This window comes from Grammomys surdaster, unplaced genomic scaffold, assembly GCF_004785775.1.
Source record: "Grammomys surdaster isolate TR1022 unplaced genomic scaffold, NIH_TR_1.0 125896, whole genome shotgun sequence".
Lineage (NCBI taxonomy): Eukaryota > Metazoa > Chordata > Mammalia > Rodentia > Muridae > Grammomys > Grammomys surdaster.
The window spans coordinates 2,509,250-2,533,283 of NW_021620720.1; the positions used below are offsets into that span (position 1 = coordinate 2,509,250).

At 48.6% G+C, this 24,034-nt stretch overlaps 1 protein-coding gene and 1 pseudogene across 1 annotated transcript in view; one reads left to right on the forward strand and one right to left on the reverse strand.

The window, feature by feature from the left end:
• The window catches only part of Ubap1l (ubiquitin associated protein 1 like), an 11,840-nt gene extending 1,026 nt beyond the window's left edge, over positions 1-10,814 (forward strand). Inside the window, exons 2-6 of the mRNA XM_028752390.1 lie at positions 1,213-1,423; positions 1,496-1,833; positions 4,130-4,339; positions 9,618-9,719; positions 10,491-10,814. Coding sequence (XP_028608223.1) covers positions 1,213-1,423; positions 1,496-1,833; positions 4,130-4,339; positions 9,618-9,719; positions 10,491-10,625 — 996 coding nt within the window. The 3' untranslated portion in view covers positions 10,626-10,814. The remainder of the gene's footprint in view (positions 1-1,212; positions 1,424-1,495; positions 1,834-4,129; positions 4,340-9,617; positions 9,720-10,490) is intronic.
• A 10,699-nt stretch (positions 10,815-21,513) lies between these two features.
• On the reverse strand, positions 21,514-21,972 carry LOC114608422 (annotated as a pseudogene).
• Between the last annotated feature and the right edge of the window lie 2,062 nt (positions 21,973-24,034).

The window sequence follows — 24,034 nt, forward strand, 5'->3', positions numbered from 1 at the left end:
TGCAGGGTTGGTGCCATAGGCAAACTCAGAATAAAAATATTTAACTTTCTATGGAATTAAGTTTGCTTAAAGATTTAGGGGAGAGATATGTCGCATTTGTACTAAAACATGGGGCTGTAGCTAAGGTGGAAGAGTTACCCATATGATAGCATAGATGTATCGTAAAGTAGACAGATCCGTATGAACTTAGAAATTAAAGTCACCAGGGACTTTGAATCTGGGCTGCGGCTTCTGTGCATGGTAGCACATGCTACTCAATCCAAGCATTTAGGAGGACGAGGCAGGAAGACCTGGGTTCCCATACAGCCTGGGCTACATAGTGAGGCACATGTCAATATCAAAACAATAATAAAAAGAAGTTCAGCTCTTACCAGTTTTGCTCATGAGAAACCTGAGGTCCAGAGAATGAAGAAGATTTATTCAGTAATTGCTGGCTTTTTGAGACAGGGCTTCATGTAGCCCAGGATGGTCTTAAATCACTATGTGGCCAAGAGGAACCTTGAACTTCCTGGTTTCTTGCCTCTGCTTCTCAAGGGCTGAGCTCTCACAGGTATGCATGGCTATATATGCCCAGTCTGCATGGTGCTGGGGTTGGAACCCAGAGTTTTGTGTGTGCTAAGCAAGCACTCTGCCATCAGAACTAAGCCCCCAGACCACAAGAGAACTCTAGTGGAGGGTTCTGAGGTAGCTGTTGTTCAGTGACATATTGAGTGGTGCATGGCTTTATTTTATTTTGTGTGCGTGTTCACTTTTCTGTGCATTGGTGTTCTGCCTGCATGGTATGTCTGTGCGAGAGTTTCAGATACCCTGAAACTGGAGTTACAGAAAGTTGTGAGCTGACATGTGGTTGCTGGGAATTAAACCGGGGTCCTCTAGAAGAGCAGTCAGTGCTCTTAACCTCTGAGCCATCTCTCCAGCCTCAAGCAGAGTGGTTTTTAAATATTGGCACTTTACTGTGGTTACTTTATTAATTCGTCACTTGATTTGTCCTTCATGCCAGGGTTTACCACTAAATTGATATGATGTCTGTTGATCCCAGAAATATCTGTAAGGGAAGATGGGAGTGGGCTCTGAGGATACATACCTAAAGTTTAGAACCAGGAGATTTTCCCAACTGACAATTGAACAGGGTCCCCAAGCCAGCACTGAGGGCTATGGCCCCATGACCGTAGCTTGCCACAGCTGAGCCTCCTGTCGTCCATCTCTCTGCAGTATGACTTCAGCCTGGAAAAGAAGGCTCTCTTCTGGGTGGAAGCAGCCATCCAAGGATCTTGCTCTCATCCATGCAATGACCCGGGGATTGCATCAGCACCTCCAGCCTGGTTCTTACTGGTCAGTCCAAAATACAGTCAGGTGCCTGAACCTGTCGACATCAGAGACCCAGAGGCTGGACTGCAAGAACCTCCTGAGAAGGAGGAGGAGGAGGAGGAGGAGGAGGAGGAGGAGGAGGAGGAGGAGGAGGAGGAGGAGGAGGGGGAAACAGAAGAGAAAGGGAATGAGGAAGATGCTTCTTCTGACAGCAAGGAGGAGATGGACTCCAGCAGCCCTCAGCCTGGCTCCCCTACAAGCCATCGTCGCTGTTCCCTAGATGTGCTGCGGAACATGAGGTCTGAGCTGGCTGATGCCAGGCGGCGCCTCTCGGAGAGTAGACTAGCCACATGTCCTCGAGCCCTCCTGCATCGTTTCCGCGGCCACCGCACACTGAGCCTGAGTGCCAGCCCGGCTCCAGCCCCTGGCCCAGCACCGCAGCCCCCCAACATCTCCGAGCTGCCTCCACGACCCTCCACCGCTGGTGCCATGCCTCCATTGCGGAGCCACAAGCCCACAGTTGCTGTAAGAACTCTCCTCCAAGGCCACAGGCCCCAAGCCAAGGCCTCCAGGTTAAGGGTCCCCAACCTAGGGTCCTTCCTCCGTACAGTGCTCTCTTCTCATCTGATCCTATTCGGTCCTTCCTGCAGCCTATATATTCTACCCGGAAGCTCTCCCTTCTCTTGATTTCACACAGGGGCTCACATCTCTATAATTAATAACCACAGTTTCTAGTCCCATCTTTCTCTTGCAGTGGAATATGAATTCTTTTAGGTGCAGGGTGGGATAACATTTATTTTTGTTTCCTGGGCACCTATCAGTAGAACCCACCAACAGGGGGCGCTCAACGAATGCCTGTTGATTCAGATCTAAGGTTTCCCTATTGAGAAGGCTGTGGAAGCTGGTGGCTCAACTAAGAAATATTCAGTTGCTTCCCACCAGACACTCACAGGACAAAGAGAGTTGGTCAAGAGGATGTGGAGAGAGGCCCATGCTTGGTTGTGAGATCAATTTTTGACAGGCAGGGCTGAAGTAACTGGGAAGACCGGGGTAGAGGGCAAGTTCCCAGTGAAGAAGTGAGACACAGTCCAGAGATACTTAAGCCTCAGGAAGCTCAGGTGTGCCCAATTTTGTATACATATTTTTCTTTTAAGTGACACTCCATCCTACTCCCATCCAGACTGGTAGCAGAATATGGTGGTGCCCTGGTACAGCTTTATGGCCTACAGTTAGAAACTGAGGTGCTACAGAATAAAACCAAAGAGAAATTAAACCCAAAAGATGGAGTCTAGAAGTCTGGCTGAGTTTCTGGACCACTCTGTGCCACCGTCTCTACTTATAAAATGGGTCAGTGTGACAGAGGAGGGGCTTTGAGAGCTGGCCAGATGTTGATGCCAGAGTGGCTCTTTCCCGATTAAGATCAAATTTAATTAGCAGAACATGGTGGCGCACACTTGTAATATGAGAAACTCAGGAGACTGAAGCAGGAGGATTGCCAGTATGAGGCCAGCCTTAGCTACATGGCTACTTTAGGGCTACTCTGTGATACATAGTTATAAAACAAACATTATCTAAAAATATCAACTTGAGCATTGGGGAAGCAGAAGCTGGGCAGGAGGATGAGGCATAGGGAAGCCCAGGCAGACAGTAGCTAAGAGTCTCTCAGAGACAAGCGATATCACTGCTCAAATCTGAATGTTCCCCAACTTGCAGTTGAAAGGAGGGGTCATAGCAGAGAATCCTGAGACAGTGGTGGCAGTGGGGAATTCATATGTCCCAAACATGCACCAGGACCCCAAGGGCAAGGCAGCAGCTGGTTTTCCCTCGGGGGATGGGAGAGGTCTGGCGGTGTGCTGCCAATGCCCTGCTAGCTTGATTCTTAGCTGAGAAGTCCCTCATGATGCCAGCCAAACACAGGAATGTCTTCAAGCTACCTTCTGTAGTGCAGCATTCTGTCCTGTTGGGCCTAGCTTAACCAAACTATAGTGTGTTGGGGAGAGGGTCCCTCTCACTAAGATACTGGGCCTCAAGGTGGGTTCATGTCACAAATATACACTGTGTCACTGGCTTCTCTGAACCTAGCTTTCAATCTGTGACATTCATATTCTCTCTCTCTCTCTCTCTCTCTCTCTCTCTCTCTCTCTCTCTCTCTCTCTCTCTTTCTCTGACAGGAACTTATATAGCCCAGGTTGACCTCAAACTTGCTATGTAAAAGTAGCTGAGGATAACCTTGAACTTTTTATCCTTTTGCATCTGGGATTACAGATATACACTGCCAAACTCTGTGAATGAGATGCTAAGGTGCTAAGGACTGAACCCAGGACCTTGTGTGTTCTAGGCAAGCATGCTACCAACCGAGCTATACATTTTGTCTGTCCTTTGGTCTTTCTTCCTTATCTGACCTCTCACTATACTACCCAGGCTCAACTTAAATTCCTGGAGTCAAGCAATCCTCCTGCCTCAGCTCCCGAAGAGCTATGATTACAGGCACATACCACCACATCTAGGCTAACTGATCATATTTCGTTTGCAGTGTTACAAGCACTAAGTGAAACAGTAGCTTCTGCTGACAGCTTCTGCATGCTGGGCCATTTGCTAATTAATCACCTTGCTCACGCTCTGATTTATGCCTCCTAACAGTCTGATGAAGTCATTCTAAGATGGCTCTGTTGACATCTGAGAAAGGGAACAGAGACTGAGAGCTGGGGCCTGCAGGACCCAAAGCTCTCCACAGTGTAGAAAGTAGGACATCTTAAGATGTTCAGCCCAGCTGACTGTGACCTCCTGTGGTTACTGACATGCTGTCCTGTCTGTATTTCAGTCCCTCAGCCCATACACCTGCTTGCCACCTCTTAGGGAGACACCCCAGCCCCTCGTCTCCTGTAGGCTGCATCCTGATTCAGCACCTGACCTGCTGTCTGCCCTGACCAAAGAGGAGCAAGACCTCATCGGGCCAGTGGTCGCCTTGGGCTATCCCCTGGGAAGAGCCATCTTGGCACTGCAGAAGACAGGGAGACAGAGCCTGAGCCAGGTGAGTGGGCCCAGGGCTGAGGGGCTGCAGGCCAGAGCCAGGAAAGGTCAAATGGCTTTTTATCTCTAACTTGTAAAAGGTCTTGCACCCCCTCTCCTGTGTCCCCTCTTTCAGTGCTGGGGACAACACAAGGCCTTGTACATAGTAGGCAAGCTCTGTCCCACTGATCTAGAACCCCAGTCCTTTCTTCCATCTCTTTAGAGGTAGAACCTCAACTTGGCACAAATTACCAAGTTAGTGATAGAATTTTTAGGCCTTATTGCTCCCTCCTCCCCAGGACTTCCCAAGGAATCCCTATGGCCATTTAAGGATCTCCATAGTCAAACCTCTATCCTAGTCCATGCACCAAATTCAGGAGCCTGAAGCTTTAAGCAGTCTCAAGAACCTCGCTAGAATGGTCCAATAGGACAATCTCTAAGAGAACATGTATATGTGTATTTGCTCATGTATGTGCTAGTGTGCGTGTGTATGCAAATACATGTAAAGGGCCATACGTAAATAAGTCAGCCTCAGGTATCTTCCCCAGATACGATTACATCTTTTTAGACAGTCTCTTACTTCTACATGATATTTGCAGATTCAGTTAGGACGGCTGCCTCAATCCAGTGATTGGTGATACTTGCCAACTAGGCCACGTTTCTTCAGAAAACTAGTCCAGTTAGTTCTAAGAGCATAAGAGCAAATGCTTCAAGGTCACCTGGGCCTAGCCTTCACATAGTACCTAGTCATTTCTACCTCATAGACCAGTCCAGATTTAAGGGGTAGAAAACAATTCAACCTTGTGATTGGAGAGGATACGAAAGAACCGTATCCGTTGTCAGTCTACCACAGAGGTTCCCAAGCTCAGCAAAGCTCTCATGGGCGTTCTGCACACTGATGTGGACTTCAAGGCTAGAGGAGCTCTGACTCTGAGATAACCAGGGCTGCCATTACAGGGACAATACAGGGTGCTACCTAACAAGCCTAACCAGCCTATCTGTGGGAGGGATGAGAGGCAGGCTCTTGGGACTGAGGATAAGAAAGGAAACTGGGGGTCAATTAGGGGTACTTTGAATCCTAGATCAGAACTTTGATACATGACCCAATAGACAAAAGGGCTTGTGGGAGGACTGTGGTGGTGAATGCCACTCCCTTAATCCACCCCCCTCCCACTGTGCCAGCTCAGCTTGACACCGGTTTGTTTGTTTTTGTTTTTTTTTTTCTAAACATCAGGATTCTTTGTAGTTGGGAAGCTGGCCCCGTGGCAGGTAACACTTCCTCACCTTTTGTAATGGTGAATTAGTTAACCTGCTTAGGCTCCCAGCACATCATGAGCACACGCTGCACCTGCCCAAGAGTTCTGGATTCACGGATGAAACACACACTCACACACCAGCTAATTTTGATAATTTTATATGTCTTGACTAGCTCAATGGCTGGGCACTTCTATACCTCCCCGGGGCTAGCGCACACTCCCCTCCAGTATCCCTGAGTTAGCATCTTTTAAAATCTATATTTCATCTTGCTACCCCAAACATAATTAGGGGGAATGGTCTCTAGAGCCACTTTCCCAGATTCTTACGTGGTGGTGGGCCTTTAAGTCTGCTCTTTTTTCTTTCCCAGTCATGGTGATTTCCCTCTCTTCTCTCTTCTCTCTTCTCTCTTCTCTCTTCTCTCTTCTTCTTCTTCTTCTTCTTCTTCTTCTTCTTCTTCTTCTTCTTCTTCTTCTTCTTCTTCTTCCTCTCTCTCTCTCTCTCTCTCTCTCTCTCTCTCTCTCTCAGTCTCTCTCTCTCTCTCCTGGTCCAGGGCAATCTAAAAGTCCCACTTCTGTCTCCCTGCCCCAGCCATTGGCTGTAAGGCAATTCTTTATTACCAATCAAAGCCAGCTGGGGGCAGGGACTCTCAACATCTGGAAGAACGGCTTTTTGGAACTGAATTAAGACAAAGCATTAGAACCAGTTCCCAGCACCTATTAGTTTGGATCATTTTCCCCTTGAAAGGCATTTTGGTTAGTAAGTTCCTTCTGGCCTACATAAATGACAGGTGAGGACATTGGCTTACGGAGACTTAGAGAAATATGGAAACAAGCTGTGGGCATTGCTCACTCCTTCCCTCCCCCTCCCTCCCTCTCCCTCCCCTCCCTCTCTCCCTTCCCAGCCCTGATGTGGCCACTTCAGCCTGCAGGACAGGCATGAGTGACATAGGAGTCGGTTCATGGGTCAAGTGCATGCAGGTCTGCTAAGGGACACCAGATAAACCAGGCTCCCTTTGAAGGTTTCTTTGAGAGATATATGTTTGGAATCAGTAACTCCTGCGGCTTTATCTTGGGGTCTGAAGGTGTCATCCTTATCTACCCTGAGCCTGAAGCAAGCCTGGGAGCTTCTACAGTCCCGTAGGCCCTGAAGCTGACTGAGCAGTAGAATCTACAAACGCAGCTCCCCAGGCCTGGTCCCTAAGGATCCATCAGTGGATCTGCAGATGGTCCTGACAAGGAGTTTGGCACGGCACACGGGAGTCAGCTTTTTACTGAGCCTGTGATTTGCAGACTTGGCTGCACATTAGAATCCCCTGGAAGGGCATTGATAGGACTCAGCAGATAAAAGAGAAAGCCAGAGGATTTGGGCTAGTAAAGGCGGGTAGAGAATTGGTTCAGAATTGATCAGATCCTCTGGTGTCTACACATAGCATGCAAGTGTTCTTCCCCTTCCACCACACATCAGACACACACAATAATAATAAATAAAGCATTTTTGAGACAGAGTCTCCTGGCTGGTAAAAAAAAACCAAAAACTTGCTATGTTGACCAGGCTGGCCTGGAACTCCTGCCTCTGCCTCCCTTACTGGGATTAAAGGTGTGTACTACCATGCACAGCTATAAGTAAATGGCTTTTAAAGTTAAAATTACCTGGAGAGTTGGGCTGGGTGGCGGTGATGCACGCATTTAATCCCAGCACTCAGGAGGTACAGGCAGGTGAATCTCTGAGTTCAAGGCCAGCCTGGTCTACGGAGCAAGTTCTAGGGTAGCCAGGGCGACAGAGAGAAACCTTGTCTCAAAAGAAACAGAAGAAACAAATCAGCTGGAAAGGCATAAGACTTTCCAAAGTGCAGGCTCTGAAACCAGTTACACGAAACTCTCTGCTGGTGAGACCCTATCAGTAGCTTCCAAAGCTCCCTGAATGGTTACAGTAGGCACCAAGTCTGAGAACATGGGCTGGGAAGGAACATTCACCATCTGCCCCCATCCACCCTCCCTCTGTCTGGAGGTGACAGTTTTTCCTGAGTCCCTGTCTACTGTCATGCCAGCTCAGATCCCCTCCTGTAGCCCACAGCAGCTGGTCAGAGTGACCGAGAGGCTCTGAGAGGTCAGTGGTACAGAGCCTCTTTCTAAGGCTCTTTGACAATTGGTCAGCTCTGTCAGGCCCTCCATATCCTCAGCTGCGAAAGGGGTTGGGGTGAATGGCTTTCAAAATGTGCTCAGAGCCAGGTCCGGGTGTCCTGTAGTTTCTCTCTCAGGAGCACTCGGCTCTGTGCTTCTGCAGCCATTTGCCCTCCAGCTCCAGGCAGCCTGCTCTTAGCTGCTGCTTGCTGAAGCTTCCTGTGCTGGGACAAACAGACCAAGAGCTCCAAGAGTTTGAAAACCACATGGCTAGACGATCTGTGCTCCTGCCAACCCTGAAGGTCAGCGGAAACCCAACCTCCTCCTTCCCAGACACACACATGGTTCTCACGGCCTAGAGGCTTTGGCTGGCACCTGTCCCCTATAAACCCTGCTTTGATTTGCCCAGCACTGGCGCAGTCCCCTATGTCTGGTTTATCTCCTCCACTAAGCTGTGAGTTCCTTGACGGTAATTCTCGATTTGTTTTATGCACATAGCGTGTTTATCGTGCTCCCTTGACAACTCCCCCGACCCACCGCTGGTGCAGTGGTGACTGACTAACCTCCCACTGTGGGACAGAAGTCAGTGGGCACAGATACAGAGCAAAGGCGTGAGTGGGTGGAGCCTAGGAGCGTGAGTGGGTGGAGCCTAGGAGCCCCAAGGATGGCCCAGACAGAGTCTGCAGAGAGGCCCTCCTGGGAGGAGAATGAGGCCAGCCTTGAATGGGGAGTTGGACAGAGGCTTCGAGAAAGGGAGGAAGCTGAGGCTGTGGGCAGGACAGGGTGTGGTGAAAGGTAGCACATTTGTTTTGGAGACATAGTTTCATGTGGCCAGGCTGGCCTCAAACTCACCTCACTTTGTAGCTAAGAGTGATCTCTAACTTATTAGTGTGTGTGTGTGTGTGTGTGTGTGTGTCTGTGTGTGTGGTCTAGTGTAGTATTTGTGCATATGTGTCCATATGTGCAGACACTCAGGAGTGCATTAGAGACCAGAGAAAATATCCTGGTCTGTCATTCTCTGCTCTGTTCCCTTGAGACAAGATCTCCCACTGAACCCAGGGCTAGGTTGGCCGACAACAATGCTGAGGTTTTAGGCTGGCATGTGACACCATCCAGATTTTTATGTGGGGGCTGGGCACTTGAACTCAGGTCCTCACATTTGTGATGCAAGCACTCTTACCCATGGAGCCAGCTCCTCAGCCTTGACCTTGAACTTCTGACCCTCCTGCTTCCACCTCCCCACTGCACCAGTTATATGGTGCTGGGGACTGAACCTCATACTCAATAGGCAAACACTCTACCAACTTAGCTTAAGGCAACACTTAGTTGGGGAAGGTGGGGTTGTTGTTTGTGTTTTGAGTCAGGTCTTACTATATTACTGGCTAACCTCAAGCTCCCTATGTAGGCAGCCAGCCCTGAAGGCAAAAGAAGCACCCCCTACCTATGATGTAATCAGGGGATGATTAGAACAAGTTTCAGAGCCAGGAGAAACTTCCTGTCACTCTCCACTCCCAGCCCCGCCCCCCAACTCTGGTACAGACTGAGGCCTGGTGTGAACTTCACTCATCCTAGGTGACAGGTGTGTCTGTGGAGGAAGAGGGAGGGTGGGTGCTCCTCTGAGAAGGATGGCTAAGCTGGTGGTGGTATATGTGGTGGCTGAGGTGAGGTTGAGTTACTTGCTTAAAGCCTGTCCTGGACCCCTCTTAGGCTCTGTGAACATTCCTCAGCTTAGGAAATTTATTGAAGAGCTGCTATCACTCTTCTGCTGGTTCTCAACGGAAGCCTGTTCCGATTCTGTTGGCTTCCTGTTACCCGTGACGGGTTGTCCAGTATGTGTGGCCTCAGTGAGACCCTTGGGTGGTTCCCCGGCATGCCTCTGACACTCCTCTTACTGTCTCTCTGTCTCTGCCCTCTTTGGCCCAGTTTCTTGGCTACCTCAGTGCCTGTGATCGGCTGCTGCGGCAGGGCTACGATGAGGCGCTGGTGGACGAGGCCATGGAGATGTTCCAGTTCTCTGAGCATCAGGTCATCTGGGCCCCTTGCTTGTCCCCAGGGAATGGGAGCATAGGGTACAAGGGTGCAGTGGCCCCAGAGTTGCATGTGGACTGGCCTGCTCACACTGGGGAGAAAGTACCAACCTAGAGAAGTAGAGCATAGCCAAAGGTAGAAGACGGGGAATAAAGAGGTAGAGAGGGAACTGGAGGCTGGAGGAGCAGGGGCTTTGCTGTAGGTGACTGAATCAACACAACACATATCACTGGACGTCTGCTGTTTTTAAGACTTCCATATAGGAACGGTCTGAAGATGCTTGAACTCAGGGAGTTTGCTGCCCTCAGCATCCAGGGAGCTACAGGTGCTCAGAAAGTAACATGTACCATGATAGCTCCTACTGGAGTAATATGACAGCAATTCACAGAGCTGGGGGTTACATGAAGGACTGGGTGTCAACCAGGAGAGGAAAACTCAGGGGGAGTCTTCAGCAGAGGCTGAGCTGGGTGGAACCCAGCACTGCCAGCTCACAGGTGACACCCCTGGCTTGCCCTGTGCATCCTCCTGGAGCTGCTGTTCTAATACCAATCACAGGGAGCCCAGAGTGAGCCACATGATGGCACCTCATCAAGGCTGACGCCTTCTTTCCGCACGTCCTCAGAGGAAGAGGAAGATGACAGGCATTGACCCAGGGTTAGGTTTCCCTAGTGAAGGGAGCACAGTTTTCCGGAATGGTTTGAGGGTCAGTAGGCACCAGAGATGGAGATACTCAGGAGTAATAAAGCGCCCTTTGTGCCTCCTCTTCAGGCAGGGGAGTTCCTGCGCCTCTGGCAGCAGTTCAGTGACATGGGCTTCCAGCAAGACCGGATCAAAGAGGTGCTGTTGGTCCACGGCAATCAGCGTGAACAAGCTCTGGAGGAGCTGGTAGCCTGTGCCCAGTGACAAGCCAGGACACTGTTTGATGCATGGCTGACGGTGAAGTACCAGAACTGCCACCCATCCCAACTGTATCAGAAGATAATGCCACTGGTAGTGGCATTCTTCTTTAGTCCTAGCACTAGGGCTGCAGAGGCAGGTAGATCTCCGAGTTCAAGGCCATCCTGGTCTACACAGTGAGTTCTAGGACAGCTAGGGTTACATTGAGAAACCTTGTCTTAAAAATACAAAAACAGTGACCATAATAAAATAAATAAAGTAAAATAAACAAAACCTAACAAGACCAAAGCCAGGTGTGGTGATACACACCTTTAATCCCATAACTCAGGAGGCAGAGACAGATTCTTGAGTTCGAGTCTAGCCTGGTCTACAGAATTACAGGAGAGCCAGGGCTGCACGGAGAAAACTTACTTCAAAAACAAAACAAAAACAACAACATTAACAACATAACTAATAAGACTAACAGTATAGCATGCTCACCTCGAAGCACAGAGGACAAAGCAGCAGTCAATATCAAACCTCCTCTCACTTCCTAGAGGCAGGAAGTGGAGACTGTGGTGGGACTGGGGAGATCTGCGTGACAGTTGTTTCTAGCCACCCCAAGCCTCTGTTTAACAGACCTCCAGGGACTGAGAGGACAAACCCATGGAGTGGCCTGTGACTCAGGCAAGCAGAGGTCAGAGGCCAAAGAGCTAGTGCCCTGCCTCTGACTGCAGCCAACCCAATGTTCTAGGGTTCACACTCTCTCTCATTCTCTTTGGTCTATAAATCAAGCTGGAGCCCAGGTCTGTGGAAAACCCAAGAAGTGTGCCCTTGTCTGTCAGCACTTCACTCCCCTGTTCAGCTGTGAACTGGGGACCTCTGCAAGCTGAAACAGCAAGTTTGGGACAGTTACCCAGGTCCCCTGAGGCCTACGGAGCCTCTTTGCCCTTTCCACTAAGTTTCAACACCACTCAGCTTGAAATCGCATTGAAAATAATCCCTTGCTTTTAATAAGTTGGAGGCAATGCACAGAGAAGCATTTGGGAAAATCAGCCAGAGAGCATGACGGTGGCTATGATTCTATTGCCAAAAACAAACTGACTTGGAAAAGACAGTAAAACTGAAGTGCGAACACTGAGATGCCATGGCAGACCTGAGGCTTTTCTTGTTCTAGCTAAGTTAATCTGGCTCAGATGCCACTTGTAGTAAGGCTTTGAGTGAGAGAGGTGACCCACAAGTCTCACCACTGCCATGCTTCCTTCCTGCCACAGACCCTTCCGTTCCCATCCCTGGGAAACTATTGCTTGATGACAAATAAAAAATGGTTAGTTTGCAATACTCATTTCCTAGTTTTTTTTATTGCATTCATTTATATAATGACTTTATAAGTTTAATTTGGGTTGTCTACAGGAGCATGGAGAACTTACCAGTAGCTACATTACTGAGGAAGCTATCTCTCTTTCCTTCAGTCATCAACTGCCTGTAGGATCTATACTGTAGATGCCTCTTAAGCCACACCCTCTTAACTAATTATTTTTAGGAGGTGGAAAAATAAAGTTTGAGTCATAGACTCTGACTTCAGACAGAGCTACGAGTTCAGCCTTATAGCTAACTAGCTGTGTGATCTTTTGAGAGTTGCTTATCTTCTCTGTGCCTCAGTTTTTCTCATTCATAAACTACATGCTAAAACTTTTCAGTGATGCCTGTTGAGTGGGATCGTGCATAGGATGCTTCTGGCATTTCTGTCTTAGGTTTGTAAGGCTCTGTGCAGAATCTTACCCATCCTTGGCTTGCCAGCCTGTTAATTTAGTAACTCTGTCTGGGGGTCCATTTTCATGTTCAAGCCATGTACTTGGCTGCCAACATGTTGATGTTGTTAAAGAAAAGCTTTAACACAATGGGCAGGAATAAAAGTATTCCCAGGACAAAAAGGGCTAGCGTGATCAAGCTATATATGCCATTTTTGAAGCTTGACCAAAACAGAAATACTGACCTCAGGCCATGAGTAATTTTATCTGCAGTATCTACCACATCAACACTCAGCAGTGCAGCATTCTTGAAATTCATAAGCTCTCTCTGTATCTTTAAAACATCCAAAGAGGTGTTAGAATTATGCCAAATACACTGCAAGTGTCATTTAACTTCCTAATTATAATGACTACAACTGTAAATTTTAGAACTAACATGAATCCAATGGTATTTGGCATGACACTCAAGATGGCTCCTTACCCTTAAATTCTGAACCTCCTTCCAGTAATTTGAATAGAATAAAGAGCATCAATCCGTTCTTCCAAATGCCTATCTAAATCCTCTTGTATACTCAGCCCATTAGTAACATTTTTTTGCTAAATGATTAACAAAAGTAGCTGTCTTAACTCCTTGTGTCACAGCAATTGCAGAAGCAGTGGTGCTAGCAATTAATGTAACTAAAGCTGTTATACCAGCAAGAATCAAGCCCACTACCCTCTTGCTTCTGCTTAAAGCCTGATTCACTTTTTCCAGTACTTGCAAGCTATTTTTAGAATCAGGGTCACTGTATCCACCAGCCTGTTCACATATATCTTCTCCCTTGTTCTATAGCCGCCACCCTTCTCTGTTCATTCTCCCATCATTTAATGGACGTCAGCCCTTACCGGCTGCTTACACGTACATCCCTTAAAGGATCACATGTTAAAGACTGAGTTTCTAGCTCATGGTGCTGGTGGAGACTGAAGTGAGGCCAGGAGGAAAGGAGTTCCATCATGTCGTTGGAGAGGATTCGAGACTCCCCCACCGCAATGCTCTGTCTCACATGGCCCCCAAACAACAGAACTTAGCGACTGGCGGCTAGAGCCTCTCAAACTGTGGGTTAGGTATGTCTTTGGTTTTCTCATTCATTTCCACAGTTACAGAAGGAAACATGATAGCATTCTGTACCCGAACTCAGAATCCCTGGACAATTCTTTCCCCCAGGGACCACACCTCTCTGATCAGCAGAGTTGAAGAAAGCATCCAAAATAAAGGACTATGGAAGGACCCTCTGGGAAAATGGCATTCTATGATTCATATTATGGGTCAGGTGACTCCTGAGGTATCAGCAGATGAAACACACAGGCTACCTGAAGTCAGACTCTGGATACAATGACCCCTACAGGGTCGATCGCAAAGATAGTACAGTCCAAGCCCCAGGCAGAGCCAAGCCTAGCTCAAATAGCAGATCCAGTCTTGTTTCTCATCACCTCACTGTCTTCTCCTTTTCTAGTCCCCTCTAAGTACTCTGGGTGATGAATGCCATCGGGGTAAAGAAGTAAGGCCCCCAACCTGACAGGACACTTGTCTTAGAAGCCACTTCAGGCTGAGCCCTCAAGCTCATTGTGTCCTTAGGGACAAAATGCAAAATGTCCTCTGTCTAACTTACCCTTGGCCACTTCCTCTGAAGTACCCTGATGATTATCCTGGGCCATGAGATTAACCCGGGATGATCTGCCTTCTCAAAGTGCCTAGTCCAAGCCACATGCAAGTCCATCCTACATGGAAATGACAGGTTCACAGGTTCTAGGAATTAGGACAGAACCCCTTGGGGGGATCATTATTCAGGCTGCCTCACGGGCACGATGCTTTCCCCATATAATCCGTGATGAATTGTTACAAACCGTGCATATATCATGCATGGGGCATTCCTATTTTAGAAAGGAATGAGAGTGAGGCAGGGATTTTGTGTGGTCCTGAGTTCCTAGTTCCACTGGCTGATGTGCAGACAGGGCAGGCCCTCCCAGAGGCCAGGGCTAGGCAAGTCTAGGGTGCCATAGTGTAGCTCCCCTCTCTCCTTTGGGGAGCCTTTCTGCTCTTGCTTCAATGTGAGTCTGTCTCTTGCAGCTGTCAAGATTCTTTTGCCATGGGAGGAGTGCTGGCCGAAGTGCTGCCACAGCCTCCTCTCAGCCTTGACCTCAGCATGCAGGGAACAGAGGAGAGGCACACCCCCTAGATCTTGGTTGGGGTGGACACAGCCCTGGATCTCTTCCAGGACCTTCCCTTCATTCCCTGGGTTCAAATCTTCCATGTACCCCCACCACTCCATCCTCCTGTCTGCCTGTTGTTAGAGAAGTTTCAGCTGGTCCCCACAGAGAGAACATGGCTCTTTGCTGACCTTAGACTATGATGAGGTGTTAGGTACAGTGAAAGATAGCCAAGGGAAGGTCAGAACCCAGCTTTTCAACCTTGACCATGAGTCCTACTGTAAGGAGGATCTGGATCTCAGGGGATCACAGGAGTCTTTCCTAATGAGGAAGGGTCACCTTGGGGACACTCATCTCTCCTTCAGATCTTAGCGACCAAACCTTTGTTCCTATGTATGCTGATGTCACAGGAACATTTGGGCAACCAGGACTCTCTAAGAGTATAGTCCCCTGTCCTGCCCCCCACCCCACTCCCCCATCTAATCCCCCTTCCCCACTCCTCCAGGAGCTGCTGTCCAGGTCACGAGTCAAAACTGCCACCAAAGAACAACTCATTTGGTTCAGAGGATATGGTTAGGGTGTGGCCCAGTTGGTTGAATGCCTGCCTAACATTCACAAAATTGTGGATCCAAACTCCAGTACCACATAAACCAGGAGTAGGGTTTCATGCTGGCAACGCCAGCACTGGGGAGGTAGAGGCAAGAGAATCAGAAATCATTCTCAGCTACAGCTAGAGTCTGACACCAACCTGGGCTACATAAGACCCTGGGTTTTTTTGCTTGCTTGTTTGCTTGCTTTTGTTTTTGTTTTTGTAATACATTCACCAATTCTCCCACTATACATAACTATATTGCTTAGCTTACCAGCTGGGCACGGGTCAGGGGAAAGTGGATGGAAAAAAACAAAGCAAAACAAAACAGGAAATGGTCTCAATCCTTCAGTGAGCTGCCAGAGTTGGGCTGGCTTGCGAGGCTGCTGTAGCACAGGTTGCTGCCTGGGCTGATGATGGCGGGGGGAGGGTGGTAGGGTGGAGGGTAGCAGGGTTCCTGGGGCTGCATTTGGCCAGCTCCCCTGCAGAATAAGTCCTGGCCAAGAATGCCTGCTGGTTCCATACTCTGCCCAGTGGTGGGGGCACCCACTCCCAGCCTCCAAGGCTGCTGCCACTGCTGGTGGCCCTCCCTCCTGCCCACTCTCCTCTTGAACCTGTCCTTATAAGGCCACCCATTCAGGAGATGCAAGCACTGTGTCCCCTGGGCAACTGCCCATGTGGCGTCATCTGATGTTTCTCTGCTCAAGATTTTTAACCTATGACTTGGTTTATTTTGTCACTAAGAAAATGTTTCCAGGTTGAACAAAGACATTCACTAGGTTCCAGATGGGGATACAAAGATAGAAGCTGGGGAACTGGGGGGCCTGGGACAAGCCTCAGGGCATGTCTTAGCCTAATTCCACATTCCCTTAGTAGCTAGGCAATTCCAAGAACTTAAGCAAGCTCTGTGCTTAGGTAACTCCCAAGCACTTGGGGGAGCAGCCCCTCCCCCTGCCGTGAGCCATCTTAGTGCATTGTCAAGGTGCCCTGTCCTCCCTTGACCAGGGGTGGACACATGTCACTGTTTGGGGCCAGCTTACTCTGGCATGTACTATTGGATCCTTGAGAGCCCCACTTCTGGTCCTGGAGAAGTGCTATCTGTTCCTGCACAGAGCCTGTGCCACTGAGTGCCTGCCCTTGTCCATCCCAAGGAGCTCTGGGTAAACCCAAGGCCTTCCAGTCTGGCCTTTAACTAGCTGAAGTCCTTAACTTCTGCTACACACGGCTAAGTTCCCTGATGGATGTGGTAAACACACACACACAGACACACACACATACACACACACACACACAGACACACACACAGACACAGAGAGAGAGAGAGACAGACAGACAGACAGAGAGAGAGAGAGAGACAGAGAGAGAGAGAGAGACAGAGAGAGAGAGAGAGACAGAGAGAGAGAGAGAGAGAGAGAGAGAGAGAGAGAGAGAGAGAGTGAGTCTGATTACTCTAGGGACAGTGACAGTTCTGAGTTGTTTTGGGGTAGGGGTTGGGGTAGGTAAGGAAGCAGTTTCAGGGTGAGGTGAGAGCCTGATGCCAAAGAATGTGTTTTGAGCTTTTCAGGGCTGCAGGGCCCTCAGGAACAGGTCAGAGGTATCTGTAGCAGGGCAAGCCATCTGCACAACCCAGCTGTGGGGACTCTTGCCTGGGGAGCACTGTCCCAGGTCCCAACAACGGTGAAGGGATCTGGGTTTGTGTTCTAGAGACAAAGCTGTAGTGGGAGGAACCATGGCAGATGCTTCCCAGGTCAAGAGCCATTCTTTGTGGCTTCCCCTCTTGTCACAATCAGTGACTGCCTTCCCCATTTACAGGCAGACCAGCTGCTTGTTACTGCTGAGATAACCCTCAGCCCTTCCTTGAGGTAGAGCTTCCTGGTTCATTGACACGAGCCCCGTACTGCTGGTCTGACGTTCTTTCTCTGTCCCTCACAGTCCTTTGAGTATATTTGAGTTCTATTGTGCCCACTACCAGATGCCCAGCTGATGTTCAGAGGCTAAACAGGTGGCCAGGAGCACATAACCAGGAGGCCCCAGAAATGAATCCAGAAAGTCTGAACTAGCAACTGGAGCATTCCTGCCACTCTGCTTGCTCTCCTCCCTGTGGGCCTGCACACAGATCCCTCCCTGACCCCATCGAGAAAATGAACAACAAAATGGCTATCATGGATGGCACTTCCTAGGCCACAATAAGGGCCTCCAGAGCTCTCCCTGTGGGTCTTGAAGGAGTCCATAGTTAAACCTTCAGACCTAGCCAGGAGGCTGGAATTATGGGCCTGCTGGATCCCTTACCTAAGCGGCATGGCCAAGAGCTCTCAGGTCTTGTCCCCATTCCCAGCCTTGCCACATAGGGGTTCTAAAGATCATTGTTTCCCCTCAAAGTGGCTTCAGGAGGCAAGTCTCCAGCTTCCGGTCATGAAAACGCCACCCCTATCCGGAAGGCATTTTTCTGGTTCCAGTCACTGTGCGATCAGGCCAAGCTCTGAGATGGACACTTACCAATATGCTTTACTGTGCCTGAATTTAACTGCAGGGTGACTGGTGCCCGGATTGGTGAGGGCCAGAGGTGACAGGCATTAAGCCAACAGGCTCTTGCCAGGAAAATGGCTCACTCAAACTGGGTCGTTAGAAGAAACCTGCTGACAGAAGCTGTTGACGAAGGGTGAAGTTCCACCCCAGGGACAGTAAGGAACACTCTTTCCATCCTACACCTACCTACACCTACCCCAACCTGAAGCCTGAAAGGACTACCTGGAAATGACCACCTGACAGGGGCTGTCGTCCAGAGCAATGGGGGAAGAAAGTCAGTGTAAAACTGCTGGAGGAGGGAACCGAGTCCATGACGCATGTGCCCACCCCCACCCCTGCCCCCATCCCCGCTCTACGGAAGCACCCAAGTCACAGGAGCTGAGTGATGTGACCCAAACAGGGGTCTCAAAGATTTTTCACACATCTCTGCTTGTCACATTCATAACCTTATAAATGAGCTGCAGCTCCTGTTTCTTGAAACACAGAACCCAAGTTCTTCAGCCTCAGGCTCAGGCTCAGGCTCAGGCTCAGGCTCAGGCTCAGGCTCAGGCTCAGGCTCAGGCTCAGGCTCAGCCTCAGCCTCAGCCTCAGCCTCAGCCTCAGCCTCAGCCTCAGCCTCAGCCTCAGCCTCAGCCTCAGCCATGGCCTCAGCCATGGCCTCACAGCCCAGGTGCTTGGCACGGCCAGCAGGATGACTGCAGAAGACTTCAGGTCTTCCTCATCTCCATCCCTCCTTTAGGCAGAAACCAGGTTTGAGCTGGGCTGGGGATACATGCCGAGGCCAAGGCTGAGGCTGGAGGATCCCCTGAGTCTGGAAGTCCAAGGCCAGCCTGGACAAGATATGATCTCATCTCAATAAGTACAGAGTTGGAAGACACACCGCAATCTCAGCTCCAGTAGAGTAGAGGATAAGAAATACAGAAATTCAAGGTCAGTCTTGGCTTCATAACATGTTCAAGGCCAGCCTGGGCTACAGGAGACTCTGTTTCAAAATAAATAAGTAAATAAATAAATACCCAGACAGCAGGGTGCACACACACACAAATAAAAATAGATCATAAAAAAAAAATCAAGATAGTACTGGAGAGATGGCTCAGTGGTTAAGAGCACTGGCTGTTCTTCCAGAGCCCTGGGTTCAATTTCCAGCAACCATATGGTGCCTCACAGCCATCTGTAGTTCTACTTCCAGGGGATTTGACACTCTCTCATGCTCTTTCTGGGCACCAGACTCACACCTGATGCACAGATACACATGCAGGTAAAACACTTATACAAATAAAATAAATCTAAACTAAAAAGTTTAAAAAATACACCATGCACACACACTACACACCATACACTACACATCACATACACACATACACACACACACACCACACACATACACACATACCACATATACACACACACACACCACATACACTACAAAACACACACATACACCACACATACACCACATACACATACACACACACACACTACACACCACATACACAACACACACACACACAACTTTAATCAAGCACTCTGGAAGCAGATACAGCTAGATATAATTGAGTTGAAGGACAGACTGGTTCATATAGTGAGTTCAAGGTCGGTTAGGGCTACAACATGAGAGCCTGACATTTAAACAAAAAAACAAACAAACAAGCCAGTTGGAGTCAACATCTGACTCTAAAACCAGCTGGCTGGCAGGCAGCAGGCCTGTCCCTCTACAGAGTGAGCCGAGTGAAATCCTCTCTCATAGGGCCTTGTTTTTGGCTCAGCAATCCTACAAAAAAGCCATTTACCTCTGTGTGTGTTTGGTGTGTACGTGTGTACTGGTGTGTGTGTGTGGTGTGTGTGGGTGTGTGCATGCACTCACACAGTGTATGTGTGGGTGTATATGTATTTGGTGTGTGTGGTGTGCTATGTGTGTATATGTTGTGTGTTGTGTGTGGTATGTATGTGATGTGTATGTGTGTGTGTGTGTGTGGTGTGTGTGTGGGATGGTGGTGTATCGGTGTGTGTGTGGTGTATGTGGTGTGGTGTGTGTGTTGTCCTCTTGAACTTTATTTTTTGGAACAGGGTCTCTCACTGGGACCTGTGGCTTCCCAGTTAAGTGAAGCTGGGTGATCAGGGAGCCCCAGAGACTTAACTGCTTTTGCTTTTTCAGCACTTAGATTACAAGCCCATGTTACTGCTCTTGGCTTTTGTTGTTGTTTTGGTTTTTGGTAGCCCAGGTTGGCCTCAGACCCACTATGCATCCCAGGCTTGTCTTGAACTCCTGATCCTCTTGTGTATGTAGGTTCTAGGAATGTAGGAACTGGAAGTCAAAGTCAGGTCCTTGTGCTTACAGGGCAAACACTTTAATGACTGGCCTCTCCTCAACTCCCCCCTTAACCTTTCTTAGCTGCTGAGATGCCAGAGCCAGGGGTCTGTGTTTTCATGCTTCCTGACAGCTGAGGTGTCACTGGACAGTGCTGGGATGAGACTTCTCCCTGGGGTCCTGAGTCCATGATCCCCATGCTCAAAGGTTGCTTATCTCCTGACAGCTGGGTCTTACACCAGCACAGTTAATTTGCTGCTGCTCCTTAGGAATGACAGCGACTTGAACCAAGCAATTAGGATGAAAAAGGGGCCCAGCTGCTTGGGGCCAGAGGAAAATAAATAGACTGGTCCTGTGTGTACTCCACCGCCAAGAGGAGCAATCCTTCACTGGTGATTAGCCTTCCCAACCACAGCCTCTTACCCTCCCGGGGAGGAAGAGGAGTGTGTGGCTGCTGTTCTCAGATCCCACTCCTCCCGAAGTGTACAGGTCATCCTTGCCTCATGAAGTCTTCTCTGCCTTTACAAGCCCACTCAACCCTCACTGCCCTACCAGAAACTCCTCTGAAATCTGAGGCTTGCTATGTACCTCCCACCTGGGTTTTTTCTATTGGTCTGTTGACTCATCTGGTTGTTCTGTTAGAAGACATCATTAAACCCTCTCCATTCATCTAACAGATGGTATACATCTTTGCTACATTGTAGACACTGTTCCTGGTACTAGTGATGCATCAGTGAATAATATAAACAAAAGTTTCTGCCCTTGGTCTGGGAACACAGCCAAGGAGTAAGGTGCTAGTTTAGCATGCACAAAGCCCTGGGATCAAGCCCTAGCAGCATGGGTTAAGATCCCTGCTCTCATAGAGTTCAAATTTTAGCAAGGAGCAAAAAAACAGGTGGAAAAATGTAGCAGAGAAGATGATGTTAAATGCTATAGAGGAAAACAAACAGTGACTGGAGAGAGAGAACTCAGCAGTCAAGAGAACATATTGCTCTTGCCGAGAACCACATGTTGGTGTGTGTGTTCTATTATTTTGAAGAGACACCATGACCATGGCAACTCTTATAAAAGAAAGCATTTAACTGGGGCTGGCTTACAGTTTTAAAGGTTTAACCCATTATTATGGTGGGAGCATGGTGGCACACAATGAGAAGTGTTGGAGAACTAGCTGAGTGTTCCATATCTGGATCTGCAGGCAGCAGAAAGAGAGAGAAAGCCAATGGGCTCGGCTTGGGCTTTTGAAACCTCAAAGTCAACCCCAAGCAATATACTTCCTCCAATACCCACTCCAAGGGCTGCATCCATTTCAACAAGGACACTCCCGGATGACTAAACATTCAAATATATGAGTCTATGGATGCCACTCTGATTCAGACCACCACAGTGTACCTGTGTGCACATATGTGTGCAGGAAAGTGTTTGTGTGTATGTGGGTTTAAGTATGCTTACACACATTTGAGTGTGCACATGCACTCGTTGGTAGGCCAGAAGACAGTTGTTCTTTTTTTTTTAATAGGTATATAAACTATTTATTAACAGCAAAGGCCCAGAGACTCATTTCTTCTTGGATACACCCACAGTATGGCCCCTGCGGCCGGTGGTCTTAGTGTGCTGACCGCAGACATGAAGGCCCCAAAAGTGGCGCAGCCCCCTATGGGCTTGGATCTTCTTCAGCTGCTCCAGGTCCGCCCGGAGCTTGTTGTCTAGACCGTTGGCCAGAACCTGGCTGTACTTCCCATGCTTCACATCTTTCTGTCTGTTCAAGAACCAGTCTGGGATCTTGTACTGTCGTGGGTTCTGCATGATGGTGATGACTCGCTCCACCTCATCCTCCATGAGTTCTCTAGCCCTCTTGGTGAGGTCAATGTCCACTTTCCTCAACACCACATGAGCATATCTCCGCCCCACGCCCTTAATGGCAGTGATGGCGAAGGCTATTTTCCGCCACCCATCGATGTTGGTGTTGAGTACTCGCAGGATGTGCTGGAACTTCTCGGGGATCACTAGAGACATGGTGGTGGCACAGACGGTGGTGTGTAGGCCTCCGGTGGAAGAGCCGGTTGTTCTTTCTTAAACACCATCTGTATACCTTTTATTTTTCTTCCTGATAAGGGGTCGCTCCTTGGCCTGGAACTCTCTAGCTAGGCAAAGCTGACTGGCCAGGGAGCTCCAGGGACTTCAGCATCTCTGCCTAGTCAGTGCTGAGATTCCAAGCCTATGGTTCCGCACCCAGATTTTTAAGGTAGATGCTGGGGTTAGACTCAGTCCCTGTGCTTCCAAGGCAATCATTTTACCAAGTGAGCTATCTACAGTCCCCCTCATTATCTTTCTTTGTTGCTAGATTTTTTTTAACATAGGTGCTTGAGACTAAATTTAGGGCCTGCCATTTGCAAAGCAAGCACTTTACCAACTGGGCTATCTCCTTAGTGTTGCTTAAAATTATTTATTATTTATTATTTTTATTTTTGAGACAGTGTCTATGTAGCCATGGCTGTCCAAGAACTTTCTATGTAGAGATCCACTTTCCCCCGCCTCCTGAGTGCTGGGGTTAAAGGTGTACACCACTGCACCTGGCTCTTGCTTAAAATTCTCAAACATGCCAGGCAGTGGGGCTCACGCCTTTAATCCCAGCACTTGGGAGGCAGAGGCAGGCAGATTTCTGAGTTTGAGGCCAGCCTGGTCTACAGAGTGAGTTCCAGGACAGCCAGGACTACACAGAGAAACCCTGTCTCAAACAAACAAACAAACAAACAACAAACAAACAAACAAACAATCTCAAACACTTAAATAAGTCAACTTTGAGAAAACCATATGAACATGCTCATTACTGTACATAAAGACACTTCTAAAAGAAGGTGCCATTCTCGATGAGCAACAGTCAAAGTGTAGAGGGCCAGTCCAGCAGGCCCATCAGAGCCAAAACTAGCATTCACAGAGTTGAGAAAGACCCCATGCGCTGAGAAGACCTTACTGTTACCAATGACATGTGTTCAGTATTGGTCAGGAGGTGTGATCAAAGAGGCAGTGCTCTGGCTGCTAGGGAAAATGTTCCATCACCTGGAACTGGAGCCAAAGGAGGACAGTGGGTCCTTAACAGCATCACTCGGGGCAGGGCCGAAGAAATGAATGTAAACACGGTTTGCCTAGAATTCATAGGATACGAATGTCAGAGTTTATTGTAATTCATCAGACTAGATTATTACAAAGACTAGAAGATTCCACACTCCCAAAGGCAACTTATTTCAAGTTTGGGATACACATCAGAGAAGAGGTAGCAAGCGATGGCCCAACACCAGGCTCCATGCCCAAGAAGTATCATGCCAGTGTTGTGTTCTCTACTTCTGAAGTCAGAGTTTTCTATGAGCCTTGAGTCCTGAAGGATGCAGACTATACCAGACTGCTAAGAGACATGGTCAGGCTGCAGGGCTGAAGCAGGCATCTGTAACAGAAGTTGGGTCTGGGTATTACTTTTAAGATAAGAGCTGTTTAACAGCACGTGTCAGTAGAAGACCCCCTAACTAGTTCTTGTAAGACATCATTTCATTCTGCAGCAAGGAGGTGCCTGGTTCAGTCAAAAGTATTGGACCTGTATGCCTACTATCTACAAACAGGTACGGCTGCATATCCCATACAGAATGTCACATGATCAAACAGAGATCAATGAGGGGTGCTGGCAGCCAGATCAGGAAAACAGGAGCTGGCTCAACCAATCCTGCAGAGAGGAGGTGAGTATGGAGATAACAAACAGGAAGAGGGAAAGCACTATAGGCTCAGGGAACTGGCACAGCAGAGATTACAAGAGAGACGAACCCTGTGGCACATCTAGGAAGGAATGCCCTGAGATCAGCAAGGCTATGCTCCATACACCGTAGGTAACCTGAAGTCAGGAGATGAACAGTCTTCTGTTATAAACAAAAAAGATAGGCCAAGGATTTACACCTGGATACTTCTTTTCCATTCCAGACCTTAAAGCTACCTTGTTTCCTCCCACCATCTTGCTTCAGGCTCAGCTGAGTTTCATTTGCTACAATTAAGTCCAGCCTCATTGCTGGAATGCCTCCACCTTCCGCTGTTC